Source organism: Struthio camelus, chromosome 4 (genome assembly GCF_040807025.1).
Source record: "Struthio camelus isolate bStrCam1 chromosome 4, bStrCam1.hap1, whole genome shotgun sequence".
NCBI classification, from domain to species: Eukaryota; Metazoa; Chordata; class Aves; order Struthioniformes; family Struthionidae; genus Struthio; species Struthio camelus.
The window spans coordinates 86,792,189-86,815,701 of record NC_090945.1 but is presented as its reverse complement, the minus strand read 5'-3'; the positions used below and the strand labels follow the sequence as shown (position 1 = coordinate 86,815,701).

The following is a 23,513-nucleotide window of genomic DNA, read 5'->3' as shown; positions in this document are numbered from 1 at the left end:
TCTTACAGTTGTCTCGCATATGGAAATTGAGTTTTTTACAGTCATTTAAAGGGAGGGAAAACACACAAGCCTGTTTGCAGGAGCAAGATGTTAAACAAAATCACAAAAGATATTCTGCTTCATGGCTTTCTCAATAGTTTGTTGGAATTAACTTACCTTTTAAGTTTGGGATTTTTTTTTTCTTCCTGTCAATTCATGTTTAAAGCAGCTAGTGTCCTCTACTTAAAGCTCTCTCCATTTCAGTTGCCGCAGATAAAAATACATATGAAAATATTTTAGAACTCTTTTGTTACACTTACTTCTCAAATGTAAGACCTAAGAAATAAGCATTTCTACTGACTGACTTATTTTTGGATATTTCACCTAGGTAAAAAAGAAATAACTAAGAAATCCTTGGTGACAGGAGATAGTAAAATCAATAAGACTTCAAATATTGCAGGTAAGGCAAATGAGGAGGACTCTTACTCTTTCCTGGGAAAACATATGCAACTGATCTTCCATCACCTCTCCCCTCCATACTGTTTCTAGAACAAATAATTAAGGTAGTGTGTCCCAGCCTTTCACCCTGTTTATTGGGTTTGCCGTTGTAATAGATTGTTAGATAAGCAAGCACCCTTTTTGCGCCTTGTGACATGGCTAGTATAATGATAATCAGTGCTATTTGCAGATCTAGAATAGCAAAGACTCAAGGAAAGAAAAGTTTCAAGACGTAGACCTTTTCACATAAATGGAACAGTGCACCTGTTTTGCAAAGCTAGAATGGAATGACCTTTTCCAATATGTAAATTCTTTGCTCAGCTGTAACGAGGAAGAGAGGATGCCTTTGAATATCTGACAGAAAATTTTATAGTGCAGTTCTTAATGAAGTGTGCTTTTTTTATACTGTTACTTATCAGTGAAATCTAAAGAAAAGAAGCCTGAAGATCCAAAGATATCAACAGAACCTGGAATGGAAGTTGGGGAAACTAACTTGTCAGAATCAAAGAAGGTTACAGAAGGTGACGCAGCTATGGAGCCTGTGAAGACAGAGGAGACTCAAGCCAAAGGAATGAATAAACCTGCATCCGTACTAGGTATATCTGATAGGCTCATGCTGTTTTAAGTTACTTTCCTACCTACAAGTTATGTGAAGTTTAATACTGTGATGTCTTCTTGACTTTATTTATTTTTAGAGGAACTTGCACAGATGCCTCAAGTTGTGGGGGTGGACTCGAATCAATTTAATGAAGCTTTAGCTGATCAAGGTAAATTGCAAACTGACAATTTTTTTTCATTTCTGTGCTAGGATTCTCTGTTATTGTGAACTAAATGAAAATACTTTGGAGACTAGGAACTCTTCAGAAATTAAGATGATACAGGGTATCAGAGAAGAAAAGGGTTAAAGCAGGTTCACTGACTGAAACATAAAAGAACTGCCCATCATGATAATGGGAGTAGAGAGGCTAAAACCACCCCCAAGACTGACCTCTTTCAGCAGGCTTAGTATTTTTACCTACACCTTTTCAGTGCAACACAGGGAGTTCTATTTACAACTCATTAGAGCAAAGAATTGAGCTTTTCTGTATATTCTGTTTCCAGCTCCACCACTAACTCTTTTAGTCTTGTTGCTTTACATTGCCTGATTGGATCTGGTTCAGTAGACACTATTTCCCCTATATTTTGTAACTGATACTTTCACTTGCCTGTAACGAGTTTAAATATAGTTTAAGTGTATCTTAATTCTTGGATACTATGCATATGATAGTAGTTTATTCTTGCTTTGTCTCCACTAGGTCATAGTTGCTGGACAGTTTTATGTAGATAGAAGCATTTTACAGTAGAAGTGACAATCTTTTAACTGTGCTTGCCTGTCTTGTTTGTTTGGTGTTTCCCTGTTTGCTGCTCTCCATGTTTTTCTAAGCCTCCGAGATACCTCTATGAACTTGTCCCAGGGAAAAGAGACAGAGCAAGTGTGCACATGCTGAGCACCTACATAGTCCTGATATGCCTACTAGGAAGTCCTATGGTTGTGAACATTTAACTGATACAGCCTTCATGTCAGCAAAGTGTTCAAGTATAAATTGAGTGATTTTAATTAATTTTTATTATCTCTACTAAAAACCATTCTGAATGCATGCACGTAACATTCCATGTGTCTCACCACTGTCATTTGTTGCTGTAAGTTAAATGGAGTATTTAGTTTTTCAGAGTGACAATGGTGATTAAAATGTAGGAACAACGTAAGAAGTTCTAAAGGTTCTGCAGTATTTAAAGAAACTGCTAAATTAACCTTCCCTCTTCTTCTTTTCTTTTTTTTTTTTTTTAAGAAGCTACTATAGTGACTACAAAGAATGAAGAGTCAGTGGAATCGGTTAGCAAGGTCAGTCTAAAGTTGCTTGAATCTGGATGTTGTAAGTACAAATTCAGTGTAAATTTAGTTAAAAGTGTATGGAGAGAGGTTACTGACGATATAGTTAAAAACAAAGAAAACTCTTTTTCTGGAACATGCATGGTACATGAGAGAGGCAAGTATACAAACTCAAAAAAAAGATACTTTCACTCTTTTGGTCTTAAGTACAGCGATATCTCCAATGTATGTTACACCATGGACCTCTGGAGATGGATCATGTACTCCAACCCCACCCTGCTCAAGCAGGGACACCTAGAGCATGTTGCCTAGGGGCATGCGCAGGCGGCTTTTGAACATCTCCAAGGATGGAGACTCCACAGCCTCTCTGGGCAACCTGTGCCAGTGCTCTGTCACCCTCACAGTGAACAAAGGTTTTCTTCATGTTCAGACAAAACTTCCTGTGTTGCGGTTTCTGCCCGTTGCCTCTCGTCCTGTCTCTGGGCACCACGGAGAAGAGGCTGGCCCCATCCTCTTGACACCCTCCCTTCAGATATTCAAATGCACTGATAAGATTCCCCCCTCAGTCTTCTCCAGGCTAAACGGTCCCTGCTGTTTAGAACATGCTGTTAGTACTTATCAATTTGTGCTTGGTGTTTTTTGTTCCATAGTGAAGGTTCTAGCTCATAATAAATCAGGAACGTAATCATTTTGTCATGCATGAAGGAATATTACATCACCAAATTATGGTGCGCTTTTAGCGCAGGATGTCACTGGAGAGAAGCTTCAATGTTGAAACTACAGCTGTCGTCCCCTAACGTGTTTGTATAGTTACTGGTGACCCTTGTGTAGGGATCAGACGCTTTTTTGAACGACACACTGTGATGAGTTTCCAAGGTGTTGGTGTGTTGTCTTAAAAAGCGCTACCTTTGATTTGAATCCACTGCATGTTAGTCTTATTCAGTGCTTTCTAGTTGATTCTTTAATTTTTCCTTGCTGTTTGTGAGTGGATAGACCTCTACCATATCATGCTTCTCGCAATTTTTTTTTTTCTTTTTTTCTCTGTGCAGTCTTTCCTTAAGCTAAATCTACTTTGGTCTCTGATCATCTGCATTGCTGTACTCTGGATTTCTCCTAGTTCTGTTTATATTCTCTTGAGGTGCAATATTTGCACAGTACAGACCTGCAGTACTTGACATTTGGGCATATCATAGATCTAAAACAGTGGCATATTACCAAGGTTTTGGTTTGGTTTGGATTTTTGAGAGAGTAAGGGAGAACCCAAGGTGTGTGCAGAATTAGTTTAACCTAAAACTATGTCCTCAATTAAGCAGCAATTAAGGTTATTGCATGACATCATTAGAGAACGGAGTAAAAACAAAAATTGTTTAGGCCTTTCTGCTACTGTATCCTAAAAGATTTAGATAATCCTTAGTTTTGGGGTAATTGCATGTATAATTACGTGTTTTTAAGCAAGTTTTTTCAGCCTTCATGCAGTTTAAAGGTGGTTTTACATGGTAATAGTAAATGCTCTCTTTAGTAATACAGCAGTTTTGATTTAGAGTTGAAGAAGGACCTGTAATATTTACTTCCGTTTGTTTACAGGAAATTGATGATATATGTGTGGTTCTTATTTCAAACTTACCTGAAAAAGGGTATTCTGTTGAGGAAGTCTCCAACTTAGCGAAGCCATTTGGAGGACTGAGAGATGTGTTAATTTTATCATCTCATAAAAAGGTACTTTAATTAGTATTTGGTAGTGTTTCTATCTAGAGAAGCAGCAAGTGTGGATGTGATAATATAATGCAGCACACATTGTTTTGAGATTGTTTTGCTAAAACTCAAATTTCTTATAGCTTCTTTTGTTTTTCTTTATTTTTAAAGGCATATCTAGAAATAAACAGAAAATCTGCAGATTCCATGGTTAAATTCTATACTTGCTTTCCAATGTCACTGGATGGAAATCAGCTCTGTATTGACATGGTACCTCAGTATAAGACTATAAAAGATGAGGTAAGCTTTTTTTAAAAAAAAAAAAAAAAAGAAAAAAGAAAAGAAAAGAAAAAAAAAAGTACTGGAAATGTAAGATACTTAATGACGTTGAAATACAGAGCAAGATTTTGTCTTTAAGCTGGCTTTTTTCAAGGTTTGTTTTATTCTTCCTTTCTGCTAGTGTGTCTTACTGAATACAGATGCTGTTAAATATCTTTTGGATCCTGCTCTCTGAGGCTGTGAATAGTTTGTTACTGAACCAATCCTTTATGCCCTGAATGTGTCACGGTTTCTGACTCATGTAGTTTCTCTCCCTTTCCAGACATCAATCACAAACATTCTTTCAGGGGGGGAGAGGCTGGTGATACCAGAATAGCACAGAAGTGAGAGATTGTCAGAAGTGCTGATGCTGCTGGTTTTATTAATAAAGCAGAAACTAAAAAGTTTTCATTCCTCGTGTGGAGACTGTGACTCCCAGTTAGCTGCTGCTGTTTTACAGTTCTGTTCAAAATTAACCTTTTTTTTTTTTCTTTTTTAGGAAGCAATATTTACTGCTATCATCAAAGATTCTGACCCTAAGGTATGTTGCAGTTTGGATGGCAATCTAGTCTTTCGTTTCAGTGCTATCAAAATACGTTAATTAAAGTTGGAATTACCACCCCTCTTACTGGAACTGAAATATTGGCTGATAGAATTGTTATCTAAACTTGCTCTGTAATTAGTTGTTTACGTATGTTTTCATGCGAGAACGAACAAGCAACAGGAGAAGTAAGTGTTCGCTTAATATAGCTCCATGGTGCATGAAGAGCAAGGGATTAAACATTTAATAGGAGTCCTTTGAGAGCCTCTCCTTTGCTGTCATGGGTCTGTTTCAATTTTTTATTCTTTATCAGTGAGCTTTGAACCACTGTAGCTTGGCGAAGATTCAGTGTTTGCCTGTATAATGCTACCTGCTTTTTCAGCATGTTTTTGGACAGATTTTTTTTGGTCTCTGCCTCTGCACTTTCTTCAGTCCAGTGCAGCTGCATTAATATCTCTGCTCTTCCTTCACCGCTTTTCTAAATGCAAGCTGGAATTTGACTTACAGTGCATTTTTATGCGGTGTAGATAGGTAGAGATGAAGGAAATAATAGCTTTTCTGTCGTCTGTTTAAAAATATTTTGTAGCTTACCTTCAGGATACTCTCAATAGAGACTCAGTCATTGGGTCTGAATGTGTGTCCCTGGAGCATGAGAACTTCACAAGAGTGAGTTTAAGAACAGTAATATCAGACACTAATTGTACTTGGCCAAAAAGCATACTGCGAAGAGCCCTGTCACTGATAAATTATTTTCCAAGAAACCCTGAAAGGCTTGAATTTTCAATCCCAAATGATTGGGGACTATCTACTTTATCCTTATGATTGTTGTTTGGCTGCAACAAACATCTGAGTTCTTAACGCTCCTGCTGCCTTATCCCTCTTATGTTTCTGGTGTGGTGAAAAGTTTCTTTTCCACTCCTGGTAAAGTGGTGGATAATGGAAGAAAAACATACCAAGCCTGTCAAGAAGGAAAGAAACCTCTTCCTTGTTGAGGGTGGGCGTAGTTCTGTTTCTAAAATCCAACCAGTTTAAGTCTGATTTCACAGGCCGGATACCATTTGACTCTGGGCCTCAGGGCCCTTCCCTTTACTGCCTCACACAAAGTATTTGGTGTTGGGGTTCAGCGTATAGTTCTGCTGGCATTACATTATTGATGTTAGCTCACTCTTACATTCTGTGCCAGAGACCTTCCTGGTAAGAAGAGACTTACTGGTCTCCTTGTTAGCATGTTCCCCGTGGTGGTAAAGGAACCCTCACTAGTATGGAAAACTACCAGTTTGAGTTGAACGTCCTCTTATGACAGTGGAGGCTCTGTTTGCAAGGAGCCTACCGGTGTACCACCTTGGTATCGAGGTACCGCTCCTCCTCTGGGAGGAGAATTTTCACCCCGGGAGATTCAGGTCGAAAGGGAAGTCTCGCTGCCTGGGTAACTGGGCTGGAGCTGTTCAGCCACGGTTGCTTTTTTAGGTTTGGGCAGCTAATAAAATCTTCATGGCATCTTATATTCATAATAAATTCAAATTTTAATGTGATGGAAGGATCATTCTTAATCTCCACAAGGATTCTTACGAAGCTCCATATACAAATTGACGCATACAAAAGGATTATGTTTGACCAAGGAGCTTTCTGTCATTGCAAACTGATCGTGTAAACAGAACTCCAACTTAAAAACCAGGACTGGAATCTCTCAAATAGGTTTCTGTGCCTTGCCTGACTTATAGTCTGACTAGATTGCACCTGCTTTTCAAAATACCCGATTTTATTTAAACTTAAAGCTATATTTTTGCAGTGTTTCTTAAAGTTTACTAGTCAGTTTTAAAAACTGATAATTTAAAATAAAGCACTGCATTTGTTCCTTTTAAGTTTTATATTCTTTACTGGGAAGTATAGCTGGTTCTTTTGATGGATTGTGTGGGAGAAACTGGAAAATCTTGTGTGAATCTGAAAATGTGAACATCTGATGTATGTGAATCTGCTTTCTCTTTGGGTGAGATCTAAGTGATACAGAGACTATCTATGGGATTTTTACTAACCTAGCCCAGTAGTTGTTAATGAAATATGTAATAGAGTTAACGGACAGCAATTTTTTTGATTACTTCTATTTAGGTAAATACTGAAACTATACATAATCAGTTTGTGCATCTTGGAAACTTGCCAGATGATGGATACAGAGAGCTTGAAGTAGTTTGTGTGGGACTACGCTTTGGGAGAGTGGATCATTATGTGGTGTTGAAGAACAAGAACAAGGTAAATCACGATCATCTTTCTATTGTGTGAAGCACCATGTTTTTAAAAAAAAAAAAAAAAAAAAAGTTGATTTTTCATCTCCCAGTACCAAAAATGCTTTGCTAATGAGAGATCAAAGTTTCTGAATTGAATGTAGGCCTTGTTCCCCACCCACCCTCAGCAAGAAAATAGTTTTATCTTATTTGTTGGGAGCAATGGGGAAGGGGAAAAAATATTTTAGGCTGTTAGCTCTGCTGAATAACACCAAAACAGTTTGCCACACTCTGGAAGTAAAGCTTCCCAAAAGGGCAGGAAAAATTGTTCCTCTTTGATGTCAGAGGAAGAAGTGAGGGGAAAAACAAATCCCTGTTTTGTGGGAAAGTTGAGGGAAAAATCCTTTTTGAAATGAGAAGTGAAAATGTCAAAATTGCTGTGACTTCTTTTTTTGTTGGACACTTCAAAATGACTTGACTTTCAAAACACTTTGACATTTTAATTTTCAGTGTTGCAATTTTTGCACTTAACATTGAGTGTAAATCTAGTTTGTAGAACAGAAATGCACTGTTTATTTATATATCTTTATTTTAATCATTATAAAGCACTTCTACTGCAATTACTGTGGGATATTTTAAGTGTCCAGCCTCTAACCTGTGAAACAGGTGAAGATGCTTGCAATAAGAAGATAGTATTTCTTGCTGTCTGTGGAACTACTTATTAGATTTTCAAATGCAATAAAGAGCTGACTGAAGAAAGAACTCAGTAGTCAGAAAAACCTCTCAGGCGAATTTCCAGACTTTCGACTAATTCTGTTGCATTGAACCGCAAATGCTTTAATTCCATGGAATCAGCACTTTGTCATAGCAAGCTGTTCAATCAAGTATTTTCTGATCGGATCTCAATAGCCAGAGTTGAAGCGAACAGCCTGAAAAGGCAATGAGGTTTAAAAAAAGGGGAGGTGGAGGCAAGTGATGTATTTATATAAGACTGATTTGGAAAAAAGAAAAAAGAAAAATAACGTCTTTAAAACACAACTTTAGTAGCAATCACCTTTAGGATTTTCCAGCTGAAACTCTTTGGTCCTGTTGTATGCGATAACTAAGAGGTAAAGAAGGGAGAGATTTATTTTTTTTTAGTATAGTAGATAAATTTTTATGTGCAGTTCATTTACTGTTCTCCTGATAGTCAGTTGTAACTTTGTGTGTTTTTTTTTTTGTTTTTTATGGGCATGTGCTTTCCCTAGTCCTCCCTCATGGGATGGTACTCATCAATTACAGCAGAATCAAAGCCGAATGTATACGGATCCAGAAGGCTGGACATACGTGGGGAGGGGAGTTCAAGGCACTGCTGTTTTGTAATGCAATTCTTTATTTAGTTCTAAAGATAATTCCAAACAGGAGAGATTTCTTCCTTCAGCCTCTCAGAAAGAGGAGAGTCCACTCACTGGTTTCCATATCCAGAACATACGTGATTCTATCAGAAAATGCTACTTACAGCTAATTTAAAATGAAGATGTTGAAATGCTTCAGAAATACTAGCTATCGCATGCTATTCCAACTTAATTTGGCAAACTTGTTCTAAAGTACGGAGATCAGACAGGAGTAATAGATTTTTGAAGTTTGTACTTTCTCTCTTTTAGGCAATTCTACAGCTAGATAGTCCAAAGTCAGCTAAATCGATGTACTGCTTCCTGAAACAGTATCCGTATAGCATGGGTGAACATACATTGACCTGTACGCTGTCACCCAGTAGAGAGTCTGCTGAGGTAAGACTACTTCTTTTTAAAAAGTATATTATTTTTATAGAGTAAAACAGTGTTTCCATAAAGAGTAGTTAGTGATTTAATGAAAGAACAGCAAACTGCAACAGCGAAACACCAGTGAGAAGAGTTGTTAGTGTGTGTTGGCCTGGATGGCTAAAGAGCTCTAACTGAGGAATGTGAACGTGAACAGCCAGGTTGCTAGTAGCTTTCTGACTTCCAAACGGAGAACATGTATCCAGACAGCTCTCAGAACATGGAGATAAAGTGCTGTTGATTCTACACTCAAACATGAGGATTTTTCATTTTACTAGTTCCGCATGACACCCTGCCCTGCGCTTTCTCATTTTTTCAGCTCCCTTCTCTTATCCTCTCTCAGCAAAAGAATTTTATCATGTGTCTATCCAGTGATTGACTCTTCATCTCTTGCCACTTCTTCCAAGCTGTGTTTATTGCAGGAGGATATAGGTTGACTTTTTTTCCCCTCCCTCTTGAGTTCTAGCTATATTTGCTCTTTTAAGCTAATAAAAAACTGAGGCAATAGGGACAGAGTAGCCAGTACATGAACGAACTTTCAGCAGTTTCTGTCAAGATTCAGAACAGAGTGTGTGAATGTGTGCAGTTGGTTGTGTGTTGTGGGGTGTGTGTGTGTGTGTTTTTTTTTTTTTTAAATCTTTTATCAAACTCCATGCTTGTGAGACAGAGAAAGGTGTTTTTAAGTGATGATCTATGTGAATTCCATCCTTGGAGCCTTCTTTCCCTGTGTGTTCCTATTCCTTTTCAGTGGGAAGACTCTGAGATACTGTTGAGACAAAAGGATGTGCCTGTAGTGGAATGACATCTTTTTTTTTTTAATTAACACCAAGGAGAAGCTTAGCTTCAGATGCCTAATGGAAACAAGGGCATCAGTCTGTTATTTCAACAGGGGGGAAAAAAATCATTCAGGTGTGTACTTTGACTTACTGTGCTGACAAAGGGGTCAGTAATCTCATCAGGCATCGCAATGAATTTTGAATTTTTTTTTAAGAATAAGTTGTCTGCTAATCACTGACTTGTATTATAGCTTTTTCTCTATTGCATTGGCAATTTCTTCTGCTTTCTTGAAAAGCATCTCTATTTCCAAAGATTGGTGGGTAGCTATATGGTGTTCAGGGTTCACGTTTTTATGTGACATTGTGTGTCAATAGAGATTTTTAGATGCCTGTTTCTGGCTTTCCTGCAGTAGTTATGTCCTAGACCATCAGAGATGCAATTCCATAAGATGATAGACAGCCAGATGTGATTTTGGGCATGCAGATGTCTTTCTGAAGGAGTTATAGTGCCCCTTTCCAAGCTGAGCAGCAGTTACTGTGCAAGTGTAGGTTCTGGTCTTTGTAAAATCCATCAGTTGCTTACATTTCTATAAGAGTGATTCTTTGAAACGTTGTCTGTATAGGTTCTGTGATCAGCTTGCCTTCCCAGCTCTTATGCATCCTGTCCTTCTTAGCCGTGGACTAAAAGGCTCAAGGGCATCATTTGTTCAGTAGAAGTATGTTAAGGTTTCTAAAAGTTAAAGTTTTTAAAAGCATAGATCCAGTATAACAACAATGAAAATAAATGCTTTTAATGCATTTGATTCAGAGCACTGGCTTAACTTTTCTTGTGAGCAGTGCACCTTTACCAGAGGAGTTGGTAGCTGTGATATTATGGATATGCAAGTGGTAGAGTAGGGCTGGCCTGCATGTGTCCCTTTGGACCTCTGGTGCAGGGTCTCAAGGAGAGACAGGGTCCCGTTCCAGGCGAAATGCTGCTAACTAAAATTAGGTGTGTAGTGTGTTCTTTCATCGATTCTGAATGATTCGAGACTGGATTAGATGTCCCAGAAGTTTTTCTCTCTCCTTTCCCCTACTGCTGAATCTCTGGGTGGGATGAATTGCACTCTTCTGACCCACTGTATTTTGTATTTCATTTAAAATTATCTGAAGTTTGCTATATAAAAGAATATGAAATACAATACTAAATGTTAGATGAGACTAGGTATGCAGTTAGATGTGTTATTTTTCTAGACTAGCTTGTGTAGCTGGAGAAAATAACCAAATCTTCAGGCTTATGAGCTCTTTCTCAGGTACAGCCTATGTAAGTAATAGGCCCACTTAGCACTGAAAAATAAACAAAATATCATTCATTAAAGTACTTATGCTAAGGAATGTCCTTTAAGGATGCATTGTGGGAGCATTGGGTGATTCAAATCTGTTTTTTTTTTTTTTTTATAGCTCTTGGCTATAACATGTGTAGCAACAGAATAACATGCCTTTGTTACTGTAACTGTTTTGTCAGAACAGAGTTCAGAGTGCTGAATGCCATTCTTTGTTGGCACTGTTTTCAAGAGAGTTTTTTTTTTCCAGCTGGACAATTTGGGTGATACAGGGCGCCCAACTAACTTAGAAAAGTTTACCAGCCATATAGTAGCAACTGATGCCAGTAGAGCAGTAGCAGCAATAACGTAGGCGCTTGCTTAATTGCATTCAAGTTTTGTGTTTGTAATTTTACTGATAATGTCTGAATTCTGATTATGCAATCATTAAAATGCAATCATTAAAACAGTGCTTACAGACATGGCTAATAATTGATGGGATTCCATCATTCGATACTTTTGTGATAGCAAGGGTACACCTATGGGGTTTATCCCATATCACTCTCCTTTCACGAGTAAGGAGGACGCGGAGCTGGTAGCATAGATTCATACGGTATGGCTGCAACTAGTGTAATTCTGATCCTTGTCAATAAAACTGTCAGTTTTTTGCACAAATGTTCTTTTTTAAAAAAAATCTGTATTTTGGAAACATGCTCCTGCGTGTTTGTTTTAACCTGTATCTGAGATGGAGAGGAAAATTTCTGAGCTGGTCACTCTGCGAGAGAGAACTGAGTTTCTCCTTCTGTTGTTCTTCGCTGCGTTCTGAGTCAGTTCCCTCTGTGTGTATTGCCCTTCTGAATTACATGCCTGGATACCATAGGAACATTAAGCTTGTAGCTCTGTTTGCCGTAAGCTGTTTTCTTTAGAAGCCTTTCTTACCTTCTGCAGGTAGTATGAAAGAAAAACGAACTCACTTGTAAGCGTCCAAACGTTGCTCCATTGTAATGCGTTCAAATGGCTTTAAGCACTTAATATTACTAGAATGCCCTTTGAGGAAGGAGAAAACTGAAGATTTTGGAATTATTTGCTTAAACCGCTCCAGTAAAGTGAATTCTACGTGTATTGAATTTATCTGAAAGCTCTGTGTAATAGAGACAGTCTTCAAATTAGATGATAGAATACCTTCAGAGCCAGATTTCGACACTGAAAGTGTTTGCAAAGTGTTTGTGATTGCTTGGACCTGTACTACTGTTATAGCTATGGAGCTTGGGTGGTTGGTGGTTGTCTCTTTCAGAAGATACTCTTTCTTTTAAAACTAAGTTTATTGCAGGTGGGCTTTGTGCCATGTGAAACAGTAAGTCATAAGTCTGCAGCAGGTGAAGGCTGGAAACTGGTCACTCCTCGTACGAGGAGAAAGGCTCTTGCTCCTCCTGAAGACTTACAGTTGATGAGCAGGCTTCGTGCTTCCAAGCTGAGGAGCCGGACATGGCCTCAAGTGAAGCAACTGAGCCGATGGGGCCTGTGCCGTGCAGGGTCACCTAGAAGAAGTGGCAAGTGATTGTTGTGGGCGGCTCCCTGCTGCAGAGGACAGAGGCACCCATCTGCCAGCCTGACCACTTGTCTAGAGAGGTGTGTTGCCTGCCGGGGGCTTGAATCAGATGTCATGGAAAGACTGCCAAGGCTTTTCCACACATCCAACTATTACCCCCTGCTACCCTTCCATGTGGGCACCAGTGATACCAAGGGCAACTTGGAAACTATCAAACGAGATTTCAGAGCTCTGGGGACGGTGATCAAGGGTCTGGGGGCCCAGGTCATTTTCTGCTCGATCCTGTCAGTTAGGGTGAAGGATGAGAGGAGGAGTAGATGGATTGTCCAGGTAAACAACTGTCTGCGCTGCTGGTGTTGGCAATGGGGTTTTGGTTTCTATGGCCATGGGACCCTGTTTGAAGACTGACAACTGACTGAGAGAGATGGGATCCACCTTACTAAATGGGGCACGTGCGTCTTTGCCAACAGACTGGCCAACGTGGTGAGGAGAGCTTTAAACTAGGAAAGACAGAGGAAGGCGAGAGTTATACAGACCGCCCAGAGAGCAAAACAGGGCTCAAGTGGGGATACCTCCAGCAAGTGCATGCAGCCAAGGAATGCCTACAAGACATGACTGTGGGGTATCCTCTTGCAGTCCTCCTGGGAAATCAGCGTGCTCGAATTCCTCTCTGAAGTGCTTGTACGCTAATGCGCATAGCATGGGGAATAAACAGGAAGAATTAGAGATCTGTGTGCAGTCACAGGGCTTTAATCTGATTGCAATTACAAAGACATGGTGGGATAGCTTGTATGATTGGACTGCTGTCGTGAATGGCTACATGCCTTTTAGGAAAGACGGGCCAGGAAGATGAGGAGGGCAACTTGCCCTTTATGTGAGAGAACACCTGGAATGTATGGAGCTGCCTTGGGGTGGATGATGAGCAGGTCAAGAGCTTATGGGTAAGGATTAAAGGGCAGACTAACAAGGGTGACACTGTTGTGGGTATTTGCTCTAGGACACCTGACCAGGAGGAGGAAGTAGATGAGGCCTTTTACAGACAGCTGGAAGTAGCCTCACAATCACAGGCCCCTGATTCTCATGGGGGACTTCAATTGCCCTGACATCTGCTGGAGGAACAACACAGCGAGGCACAAACAATCCAGAGGTTCCTGGAAAGCACTGAAGATAACTTTCTGACACAGGTGATGGAGGAGCCAACGAGGAGAGGTGTGCTGCTGGACCTTCTTGGAAGAATCCCATGGGAACAGGGCCTAGAAGGAAGAGAGCTTGTTAATATTGAAGGATCGCTTTATCCAGACTTGAGAGCAGTGCATCCCTATGAGCAAGAAGTTGATCAAAGAGGGCAGGAGACCTGCGTGGATGAACAAGAAGCTCCTGGCAAAACTCAAACATAAGCAGGAGGTGGACAGGCCACTTGGGATGAATGTAGGGACATTGTCAGAGTTAGCAGAAACGCGACGAGGAAGGTCAAGGCCCATTTGGAATTAAATCTGGCAAGAGATGTCAAGGACAACAAGAAGGACTTCTTCAAATACATCGGTAGCGGAAGGAAGACTAGGGAAAACGTGGGCCCGCTACTGAATGGGGCGGGGACCCTGGTGACAGAGGACACAGAGAAGGCAGAATTACTGAATGCCGCCTTTGCTTCAGTCTTCACTGCCAAGGCCAGCCCTCAGGAATCCCTGACCCAGGAGACCAGGGAGAAAGTCTGGAGAAAGGAAGACTTTCCCTGGGTTGAGGAGGATCGGGTTAGAGATCATTTGTACAAACTTGACATCCAGAAGTCCGTGGGTCCTGATGGGATGCACCCAAGACAGCTGAGAGAGCTGGCGGACATCATTGCTAGGCCATTCTTGATCATCTTTGAAAGGTCATGGCAATTAGGAGAGGTGCCTGAGGACTGGAAGAAAGCAAATGACACCCCAGTCTTCAAAAAGGATAAGGAGGACCCAGGGCACTACAGGCCTTTCAGCCTACCTCAGTCCTCACCTCATCACCTCATCACCTCAAAAGGTGATGGAACAGCTCATCCTAGATTTCATCTCTAAGAACGCGGAAGACAAGAAGGTGATCAGGAGTAGTCAGCATGGATTCACCAAAGGGAAATCATGCTTGACCAACCTGATTGCCTTCTGTAATGGGACAACTGGCTGGGTAGATGAGGGCAGAGCAGTGGATGTTGTCTGCCTGGACTTCAACAAGGCTTTGGACGCTGTCTCCCATCACATCCTCGTAGGCAAGCTCAGGAAGTGTGGGCTAGATGAGTGGACGGTGAGGTGGATTGAGAACTGGCTGAAGGGCAGAGCTCAGAGGGTTGAGATCAGTGGCACAGAGTCTAGTTGGAGGCCTGTGGCTAGTGGTGTTCCCCAGGGGTCAGTCCTGGGTCCAGTATTGTTTAATTTATTCATCAGTGACCTGGAGGAAGGCACAGAGTGTCTCCTCAGCAAGTTTGCTGATGATACAAAACAGGGAGGAGTGGCTGACACACCAGAGGGCTGTGTTGCCATTCAGAGGGACCTGGACAGGCTGGAGAGGTGGGCGGAGAGGAACCTCCTGAAGTTCAACAAAGGCAAGTGGCAGGGTCCTGCCCCTAGGGAGGAAGAACCCCAGGCCCCAGGACAGGCTGGAAGCAGACCCGCTGGAGAGCAGCTCTGCAGAGAAGGGCCTGGGACCTGGTGGACAACGAGTTAAGCATGAGGCAGCAACGTGCCCTTGTGGCCAAGAAGGCCAATGGTCTGCTGCGGTGCATTAGGCAGAGTGTTGCCAGCAGGTGGAGGGAGGTGATCCTGCCCCTCTCCTCAGCCCTGGTGAGGCCTCACCTGGAGTGCTGGGTCCAGTTGCGGGCTCCCCAGTACAAGGGAGACATGGCACTCCTGGAGGGAGTCCAGCGGATGATGCTGCAAAGATGATGAGGGGACTGGAGCATCCCTCTTATGAGGAAAGGCTGAGGGAGCTGGGCCTGTTCAGTCTGGAGAAGAGAAGGCTGAGGGGGGATCTTACCGATGTGTATAAGTATCTGAAGGGAGGGTGTCGAGGATGGGGCCAGCCTCTTCTCCGTGGTGCCCAGCGACAGGACGAGAGGCAACGGGCAGAAACCGCAACACAGGAAGTTTTGTCTGAACATGAAGAAAACCTTTGTTCACTGTGAGGGTGACAGAGCACTGGCACAGGTTGCCCAGAGAGGCTGTGGAGTCTCCATCCTTGGAGATGTTCAAAAGCTGCCTGCGCATGCCCCTAGGCAACATGCTCTAGGTGTCCCTGCTTGAGCAGGGGGGTTGGAGTACATGATCTCCAGAGGTCCCTTCCAACCTCAACCATTCTGTGATTGTGTGAAAATTAAATTTATTCTATATAACTAAATATAAGAAGGCTTAGTCATCCTCTAGGAAATGAAAGCTACATTAGCAGGTTTTGAGGAATAGAGTCTAGCCTTGGGCTTTTTATAGAAGCGTAATACTTGTTTGACTTGGATTGCAATTTGTCTTGAAAAAAGGTGCACCACTTATTTTCTCTATGATACTTGCCTGCCAAGATAACTGTAGTTCACTCTGAGCTCTGCAGTTGTTAGCCTTCTCGCCAATATATGAAAGAAGGTGCTGTCTGGGAGAAGGTGTGTTTATTTAACCCTCCGTCCTCCAAATATAACACAGACAAGAAACTAATTCTGCTCAGAAACGTTGCAGTCTCGAAGATGAGACGATCTAAGCTACGGTGGTATGCCACGTGTTCTGTGTAGTAAATTTCTAGTAAAATCTCTTATGCTACCGTGTGCTTTTATTTGTCATCTTTTGAAATACATGCTTTGTGGTGGGCAGCTGAGAAGTTTGCTGTCAGTTGATCTTTCAAGTTGTGTATGCCTAAATTTGGGCTCTTGGTAGTGTTAATTAGACAGGGTCAGAGAGGCAAGTTCTCTGCTGTTGCTTCTAGATGCCCTAAATATTGAATGCTGATTTATACCTTTCAGGCTGAAGTTGTGAAAAAAGAAGTGAAAAAGGAGGAGCCAAGCAAAGGAAGGTATGTCTTTCAGATGTGTGTGTGTGTGTATATAAATATATATATATATATCGCTAGTGTTCATGGAATGTCTGTCTAAGATTAAGCAGATTGCTGACTCAGCATTATTAAGCAATATATGCATGCCAAAAAACCTGCTGCGAGATGTACTGACTGTTACATAGTTCTTTCAATCTTTTGTGCGTTCTGTGTGAAGGACATCTAGTATATTGATGTTTGCTTGCCTAGAAATCTGGGACTTAAAAGAACGTGGAAAAATGAGGTGAAATTCTGTTTTCTGTTGAGTTCATTGAGGTATTGTTTTAATAATTGCGGCCAGGATTTTGCCACTGGTTCTGGAAGGTATGTTTCGATATACGTGTTGCTAAGAAATTTTTTTTGTTGTATTGAACCAGGAAGTGATTATTTATTTCATCTTGCAGCACTTTCCTCTGTGAGTGCACCTGGCACTATAGTATCTGTTCCCAAATGCTGAAAGTTAAGAAAAACTTCCTTGTTTAAGTTATTAGCATTCACTTAATACTGCGATGCAGGTCCTTAAATTGATTTAAACAAATGTTTAGACTTTACCTTAACATCAGAACCTAGGAATGGGAAATGACAATTTTGATATAGTCCATTATAAAATTGCTTTAAAGGCACTTTGCTTGTAGCGAAATTACTAGTTGTAGAGTAACTATTTGTTGGTTCTAGAGTCTTGATTATGTTTAAAGCATCTTCTGTGACTGAAATTCATATTTCCAGAGAAGTTCCCCCCGCCCCCACCTCAGAACACCCCCCCCCCCCCGTCTAATAATGGTCCTGAATTTCAGTTTAAAGTAATGCCATTATACTGTTTTGGACTGTTACTGTATTTTCGAAAGAAATTGGTTTTGAAAATAAAGTTAGACGCTCCTAGTTTGCTGTAAGCTTTATTCAGGCCCTGGTCAATTTTGGAAGCATTTAATTTCTAAATTTACTGAGTCCCACGTGCCTAAATATGCAGGTAACCTTTTTGATTCCGGATTGGTGGGCTTTAGATAGCAATTATAGTTCAAATAAAACAAATCACTCATGTGGATCCCAGCTTCTGCTCAGCATACTGCTGTGGCTGCTGAACAAGTGGGAGAAAACTGAAATGTTACCATATACCGATTTTTCTTTGAGGCAGCTGTTGCCTCCTTGTAAGCCTTTGTGACCTGACCAATTTTTTGAGTTACGTTTTATAAGCAGCAGAAAATATCTTAAATACAATTATACATGGGAAGACCATGTAACAACTTCCTGGGGAGAAATGCAATAGCAGAACTTGGGGAGCACAAGGGACTGCCCCCTCGATTGCCTCGGATGATGAGGTGATTTTAAACAAATTTTGAAATGCTTCTCGAAGCCTGATTGTTGTCCAAACCAGGCAGGCGGTCATTTAACCTTGTGACTGAGGAGAAGGAAGTGTTTATGTGAATACCTCTGTCCTTTTCAAGGATGCTGCTGCGTTTTTGGTTGGTTTTTTTTGTACAATTGATTTTTTTCCAGCAAAAATAGCTGAAACTTTTATTTGCCGTGTTAAGAATCGGAGGCTGTCCTACTAATTTTTACACGTCAGCTCAGAATTAAATAAGTGTTGTCTCTGTTTCGACACAGCCTCTGTTCTCTGTACTGGCATTTCCAGAGCTGAAATGCAAAGTCTTGTCCCTTGCTAACTCAGGTAGTAATGACTGAATATGGCAGCTAACGCAATGACATGGTATGCGGAAACTGAGCATCAGGTACTTGTTGTTTTCACCCTTTTATGCTAACTTCTGTACAGGAAATCTGTCTTGTAGATCTATGTGCTATTTCTTTTCCAATGCCTAACAGATCTTTTAGGTCCTTGCACCAGTTATTTCAAGCACCTTGATGCTTCATCGTGTTCATTTGCTTATCTTTATCTCTGCACGTTACTGCCTCCCCTGCAGAGTTCTCCTTCGTTACTTTGTAGTCCAGCTCGAATCTATCAGATGTGTGCACTTTACATTTTTTTGGGAGACCACCAAGGCTTTGTGGAAGGCACGAAGGGATGTTTTGGCCCGAAAGGAGGCATTACAGTCCTGAGGATCCAGAGACTAATATCTCATTTGACATTGTGTAGATGATAATACATGTGTATGTTTTGCTTCTCAGTGTAAGCCATTGAAGATACAATTAGAGTGTGGTTCCAGTGTTCACTGTCACATTTCCATTCCTTGCAAAAAGTGTATAAACGGAGGCTAAGCTGGGTACAGTTTAGCAAGGCATTAGAGCCTATACTTAGTTAAGCTTTCCACGCCTCATTGGCAAACCTAGGCTTTCAGAGATGCCTTTTTGGGCTTTGTGCTCTGAGTTATCCAGGTACTGTTTTGCTACTCAGACATGTGAAACGTGAATGTCTCAGTCTGTGGTATGTTGAAATAGAAGAGGAAATAAATTGAAACGGCTTTTGCTTTTAGAATACAATGTCTTTTTTAAAAATCAAACGTCAAAATCAGTGTCAAAATATCTTTCTTGTGATTGAGTAAACTGATACTGTCGCATAAAAAGCAGATCAGCCCTGACTGCTCAAATGATCATGAGACACACCCTCAAAAAATCTGGATGTAACAAGTTTAAGTTGATTATAGGTCTAAGAAGACTTTTAGACAAAAGAGTGACGTTCGAATGAGCGAGTGAGGTGGTGGTTCTTAAGATTTCAGTAACTGTGAATTGAACAGCTTCAGGCTCTAAGAGGAATTCCCAGAATTCTGAGAGGTGTTGTTTGGAGCACACACAGTCCGTTGCTCCTGGATACATTTGCTGTCAAATCTTGAAATGCTGCGAGACTGCCACTTTGCCAAGGGAGGACTGCAGTATGGACCCTCATATTTTGCTGCAAATCTGATGCATAGTCATGACATATTGCAACCGTGCCAATTTTAAGTTGGTATTGTAGTAGATTTTGAAGCAGAATTCATATCCCTTCTTCTTTCTCCTCTCGCATTTTGTAACAGCAGATGAAAGTGCCATCGGGTCTGGAGGAAACCTTCAAGATTATTGGTGTTTTTGTTGTGCTTACAGAGCGCAGATTTTAACTGAGTTTGCCTGTTTTCATCTTTGTTAACTCCATGTATTACGTCTTCGTCTTACTAACTCTCACGTCTGGCTGCTTCAAGAGTTGGTATTTTCGCCAGCGCTGCGTTCCATTTGATCTAGCCTTCCTTTCTCTTGATGACAACACGCTAGGAGTATTGCCGAAATGGCAATATTTTCTTATCTCTTTTATTTTCATGAGGATTTGTACAAATGTGTGCTCTTTATGCATATACCTAGGTTCTGAGAAACCGTACTACAGTCTGCTCCATTGTGCATAACCACTGATTAATTGTATTTGTCTGCTGCTTCTGTGTTTGTTTCAGCACTTGGCTAGAATGTCAGAATTGGTATTTCAGCACCTTTCCATCTTGACATGCATGTGGTACTAGGATGCTCATTTTCTTGAGCTTTGTGGGAAAAGGGGCGTAGACTTCTCTATATAATTTTGAAGTTTCCCAAGAGCATCTATGGAGGATTCTTTCTTTCAGAGAAGAATAGTGAACTTGACTGTAACTGAAGTTCTCTGAAAAGTACTATCCTCTGCGTTGTCATCTTGGGCTTTATTATCTTGGGAGCTGACAGGAAGAATAGTGAAACAGTGAAAACAACCTGGCCAAAAGGAACTTATGTGTGTCTATTGGGTTCCCCGCTACTGTGCGAGATCGATATGATTTAAAAACAAGGAGTGCCGCCCCCCCCTCCCCCCCCCGCTTCCCCCAAACCAACCCCAAAAATGAACAAATTTCAGACTCCTAACTCCTGGATGAGTTTTCTAGGTTAGTGACTACAGAGTCTACTGTCTTCAAACGTAACAAAACTGTGGAAATTCCTTTGTACGGGAAGACGGAGGCTTTGTCGTCTCAGTGTACGTGCTTTCACAGGTTGCTGTGCATCAGGGGATCTAAATTTGAAGAGCTCATGTCAGCTCTGAGGTCACAGGGCACGTTATAGTGAGTACTACCTTGAGAGAGGTCTAACTACGAGTAATGTAATTTGAGGTATGCGTGTCTTGCAGTACTGAGGTGGATTAAACAAAAGCATAAAACTAATCGACTATTTGCCTCAATATTTTAAACCATTTTAACGCTGATAGGCTAGATTTCCAAATGCTAAGCACTAAAGCATCAGGAAATCCCCCACCATTGGCGTCAGGAGGTTACTGCTAACTATAGAATTCTCAACATAGTTTGATTTCTTCTGTTTTTTTTAAATACATTTAGCTCTGACTTGAAAAAATATCCAGAGGGATCAGGAGTGGTGCAGACAGCAGCTGCTAATCCTCCAGTAGAGCCTAGTGTGGCAAAGAAAGAACACATTTCCATCTCTAATGTCAAAGTCGAGATGTCAGCATTGCAGATAGAGCCCTCTGAGTCCCATCTTGTAAGGGAGTGTGCTGCAAGACTGCCAGAAACGTCTGTGGGGAAAATGGAAGTCGGAGTTGAAGTTACCGTTTCATCTATCAAAGCAGCTGATCCTGAAACATGTGAAGTAAAGTCAGAAGAGATGCAACTGTCTCCCTCCAGTGTTCAGAAAGAAGAGGCAGTTAAAGATAATTCTGAATCAGTCTCATTTGAATCTGCAATTGTATCTGCACCAGAGAGGGAAATGAGAGTGGAAGCTGAAGAACTATCTGTTCCTGCCGTTGACCCATCAGAGGAATTAGCTGACGTGGGCAAGCTGGAAGGTGCGCAGTCAGATTCTGCTGCGAAGCCGGCAGCAGGGGAAACAACAGGGGCTGTCTCTGAAGCAGCGCCCCCTGAGTCTGATGCAGCCTCCGTGAAGATGATGTCATCTGTTGACGCTCAACAAAACAACAAGTTGGATGCTCCTGAAAAAACCCCTGTTTCTGATGCTGTGAGAACTGAAACTGAAATGCCTGGGACTCAGAGTGGGAGGATAACAGAAAAGAAACTTGTACTTAAAATTGGGACAGCCACGGGAAAGAAACTGGACGTAGCTGGAGCCGACATAGGCATGAAATCAGAAGAGTCTGTGCTCAAAGTTGGAACAGCTACAGAGGATAAGCCTGAAAAGCTTTTGACCAAGGCTGGGGCAGAGGCAGAGAAGAAGCTTGAAAAATCTCTGGCCAAGGTTGGGGCAGGTGTTGAAAACGCTGAAAAAATTGTGAATGAAAGCAACGAGGGAAATTTAATCAAAGCACATCAAAACAAAGGAGCAGAACAAGCGAAAACTGAAACCTGCAAAGCAGTTCTGTTAAACTCATCTTTATCTATCAAGGAATCTTCCTCTGTTAGTAAAACAATTTTAAAGGCAGTGGTGTCTCTCCCTGATATATCAAAAGCAAGGGTTCCAATACGGAGAAATGAGACTTCCCAAAGCAAAGGAGAGGAGCAGAAAGCTTCCTTGAAACCTGAGACCCGAAGCCAAGCAGCTGTGGAGAAGAAAATTGCATCAAAAGAAGTGGGTCATCCAAGACCTGGTGGCAGCAGATCAAGTCTGTCGGATAGCAGCGGCAAATCTAAAGTGAACAGAAGTGCTGCTGTTGATGAAAAGGGAGGCAATGGGAGGAATTCATCTCAGCAAGACAAGGAGTCAAGAGTGGAATCTAGGGCTAGTTCAAAACAGTCTCAAGACAGAGAGAGTAGATCATCCAGCATGAAGAAAGACAACAGCAGCAACAAGGTGAGGAGGGCAGGAAGGCCGGTTCAGTGTGGCTGATCAGTAGCTAACTTGATGCTTCTCTCAGATGTTGAGTATGAGACGATAAGGTTACATTCCCCTTCCCTTTTCCATAAATCACTGAGCTGGTGTGGGCCAACAGACAAGTTGGAATAGTGAGAGAGCGGGCAACCAGTTGCTTTTAGATGCATTGTGTGCAACTCAAGTATGTAACTGGTTTGAAAATGCTACTTGGATAAAATTGCAGGAAGGTATTTTTGAAGCGAGTTTGTACTGCGTGTCATAAGCTTATGTTCTTGGTTTAGTTCTGAATGGGAAATAATAAGCTTTCTGTCCTTCTGTGAGCCGATATTTGCTTTGTCGAGTCCTGCACAGATACTGGTTACTGAAAAGAGAAGAGGTTATTAAGTAAGGTATTACCTGTGACTTGTTGCTAGAGACTGTATGCCTGGACTTTACCACTGACGATTGGCTTAGTTCTGTGTTTGCCAAGCATGTGATCAGAAGCAGCAATCTGGACAATTTAGACAAGTTCATTAAGGGAAGAAATTGCTGCTTTTTTTTGCTTGTGGACAGGTTAGTTGGCTTAACTAGTTTCATGTGAACTTTTGTCTAATTTTGCAGGCTTCTGTTGGTGGAAGTACTAGAACTTCAAAAAGCAGCACTAGCAGCAGTGCAAAACAGAAAGAGGTAAGAATCTAACTGTAATTGAACTTAAAACACAGATTTTCTTCAAAGATTGTATATTTGTACGGGTAAAGAAGCTTTAGCATTCTTCCCAAGGAATTTTAATATTACTAGTTGTTACAGAGTACTGGCAAGAAGAGAACCTCCCTTCAGGAACATAAGGGTCAAAAGGAAACTTTTTGGGGTCTTGGATATCATCTATTTGTGAAAGGAGAGAATTGATTTACTGGATCCTCAGTTGCCTACAGATCTTTAGTCGTCATCGCGCTTGTGAGAAAAGGAAGGAAAATCTTCTAGCTCTTTATAAACGATGTTGTGTAACAAGGTAGTCGGAACCTCTCCATCCACCGTGCCGCTTCCATACAAGTTTATTTCCAGTGGGTTGTTCTGCAAAACAAGGATTACTGTACACTTTTGGTGCACTACTAGTTTGAGTAAGAGCCTGTCGTTTCAGGCACTAAGGAGCCTGCTTTTTGAAAGGAAGAGGAAAAGAGAAGGCCTACATTTGTGACCCCTCTCTCTCTCTCTCTCTTTCTCTCTGTGGTAGCTTGGGTTGGAGAAAAG

General features: G+C 41.3%; 1 protein-coding gene across 9 annotated transcripts in view; it reads left to right on the top strand.

Moving 5' to 3' along the window:
* Positions 1-23,513, top strand: part of ZNF638 (zinc finger protein 638) — a 57,637-nt gene that overhangs the window by 26,675 nt on the left and 7,449 nt on the right. For all 9 annotated transcript variants that reach the window (XM_068943874.1, XM_068943873.1, XM_068943877.1 and 6 more), the window contains exons 11-22: positions 368-439; positions 897-1,073; positions 1,173-1,244; positions 2,307-2,359; positions 3,932-4,063; positions 4,211-4,339; positions 4,857-4,898; positions 7,005-7,145; positions 8,761-8,886; positions 16,510-16,559; positions 20,843-22,265; positions 22,887-22,952. In XM_068943874.1, coding sequence (XP_068799975.1) covers positions 368-439; positions 897-1,073; positions 1,173-1,244; positions 2,307-2,359; positions 3,932-4,063; positions 4,211-4,339; positions 4,857-4,898; positions 7,005-7,145; positions 8,761-8,886; positions 16,510-16,559; positions 20,843-22,265; positions 22,887-22,952 — 2,483 coding nt within the window. The remainder of the gene's footprint in view (positions 1-367; positions 440-896; positions 1,074-1,172; positions 1,245-2,306; positions 2,360-3,931; positions 4,064-4,210; positions 4,340-4,856; positions 4,899-7,004; positions 7,146-8,760; positions 8,887-16,509; positions 16,560-20,842; positions 22,266-22,886; positions 22,953-23,513) is intronic.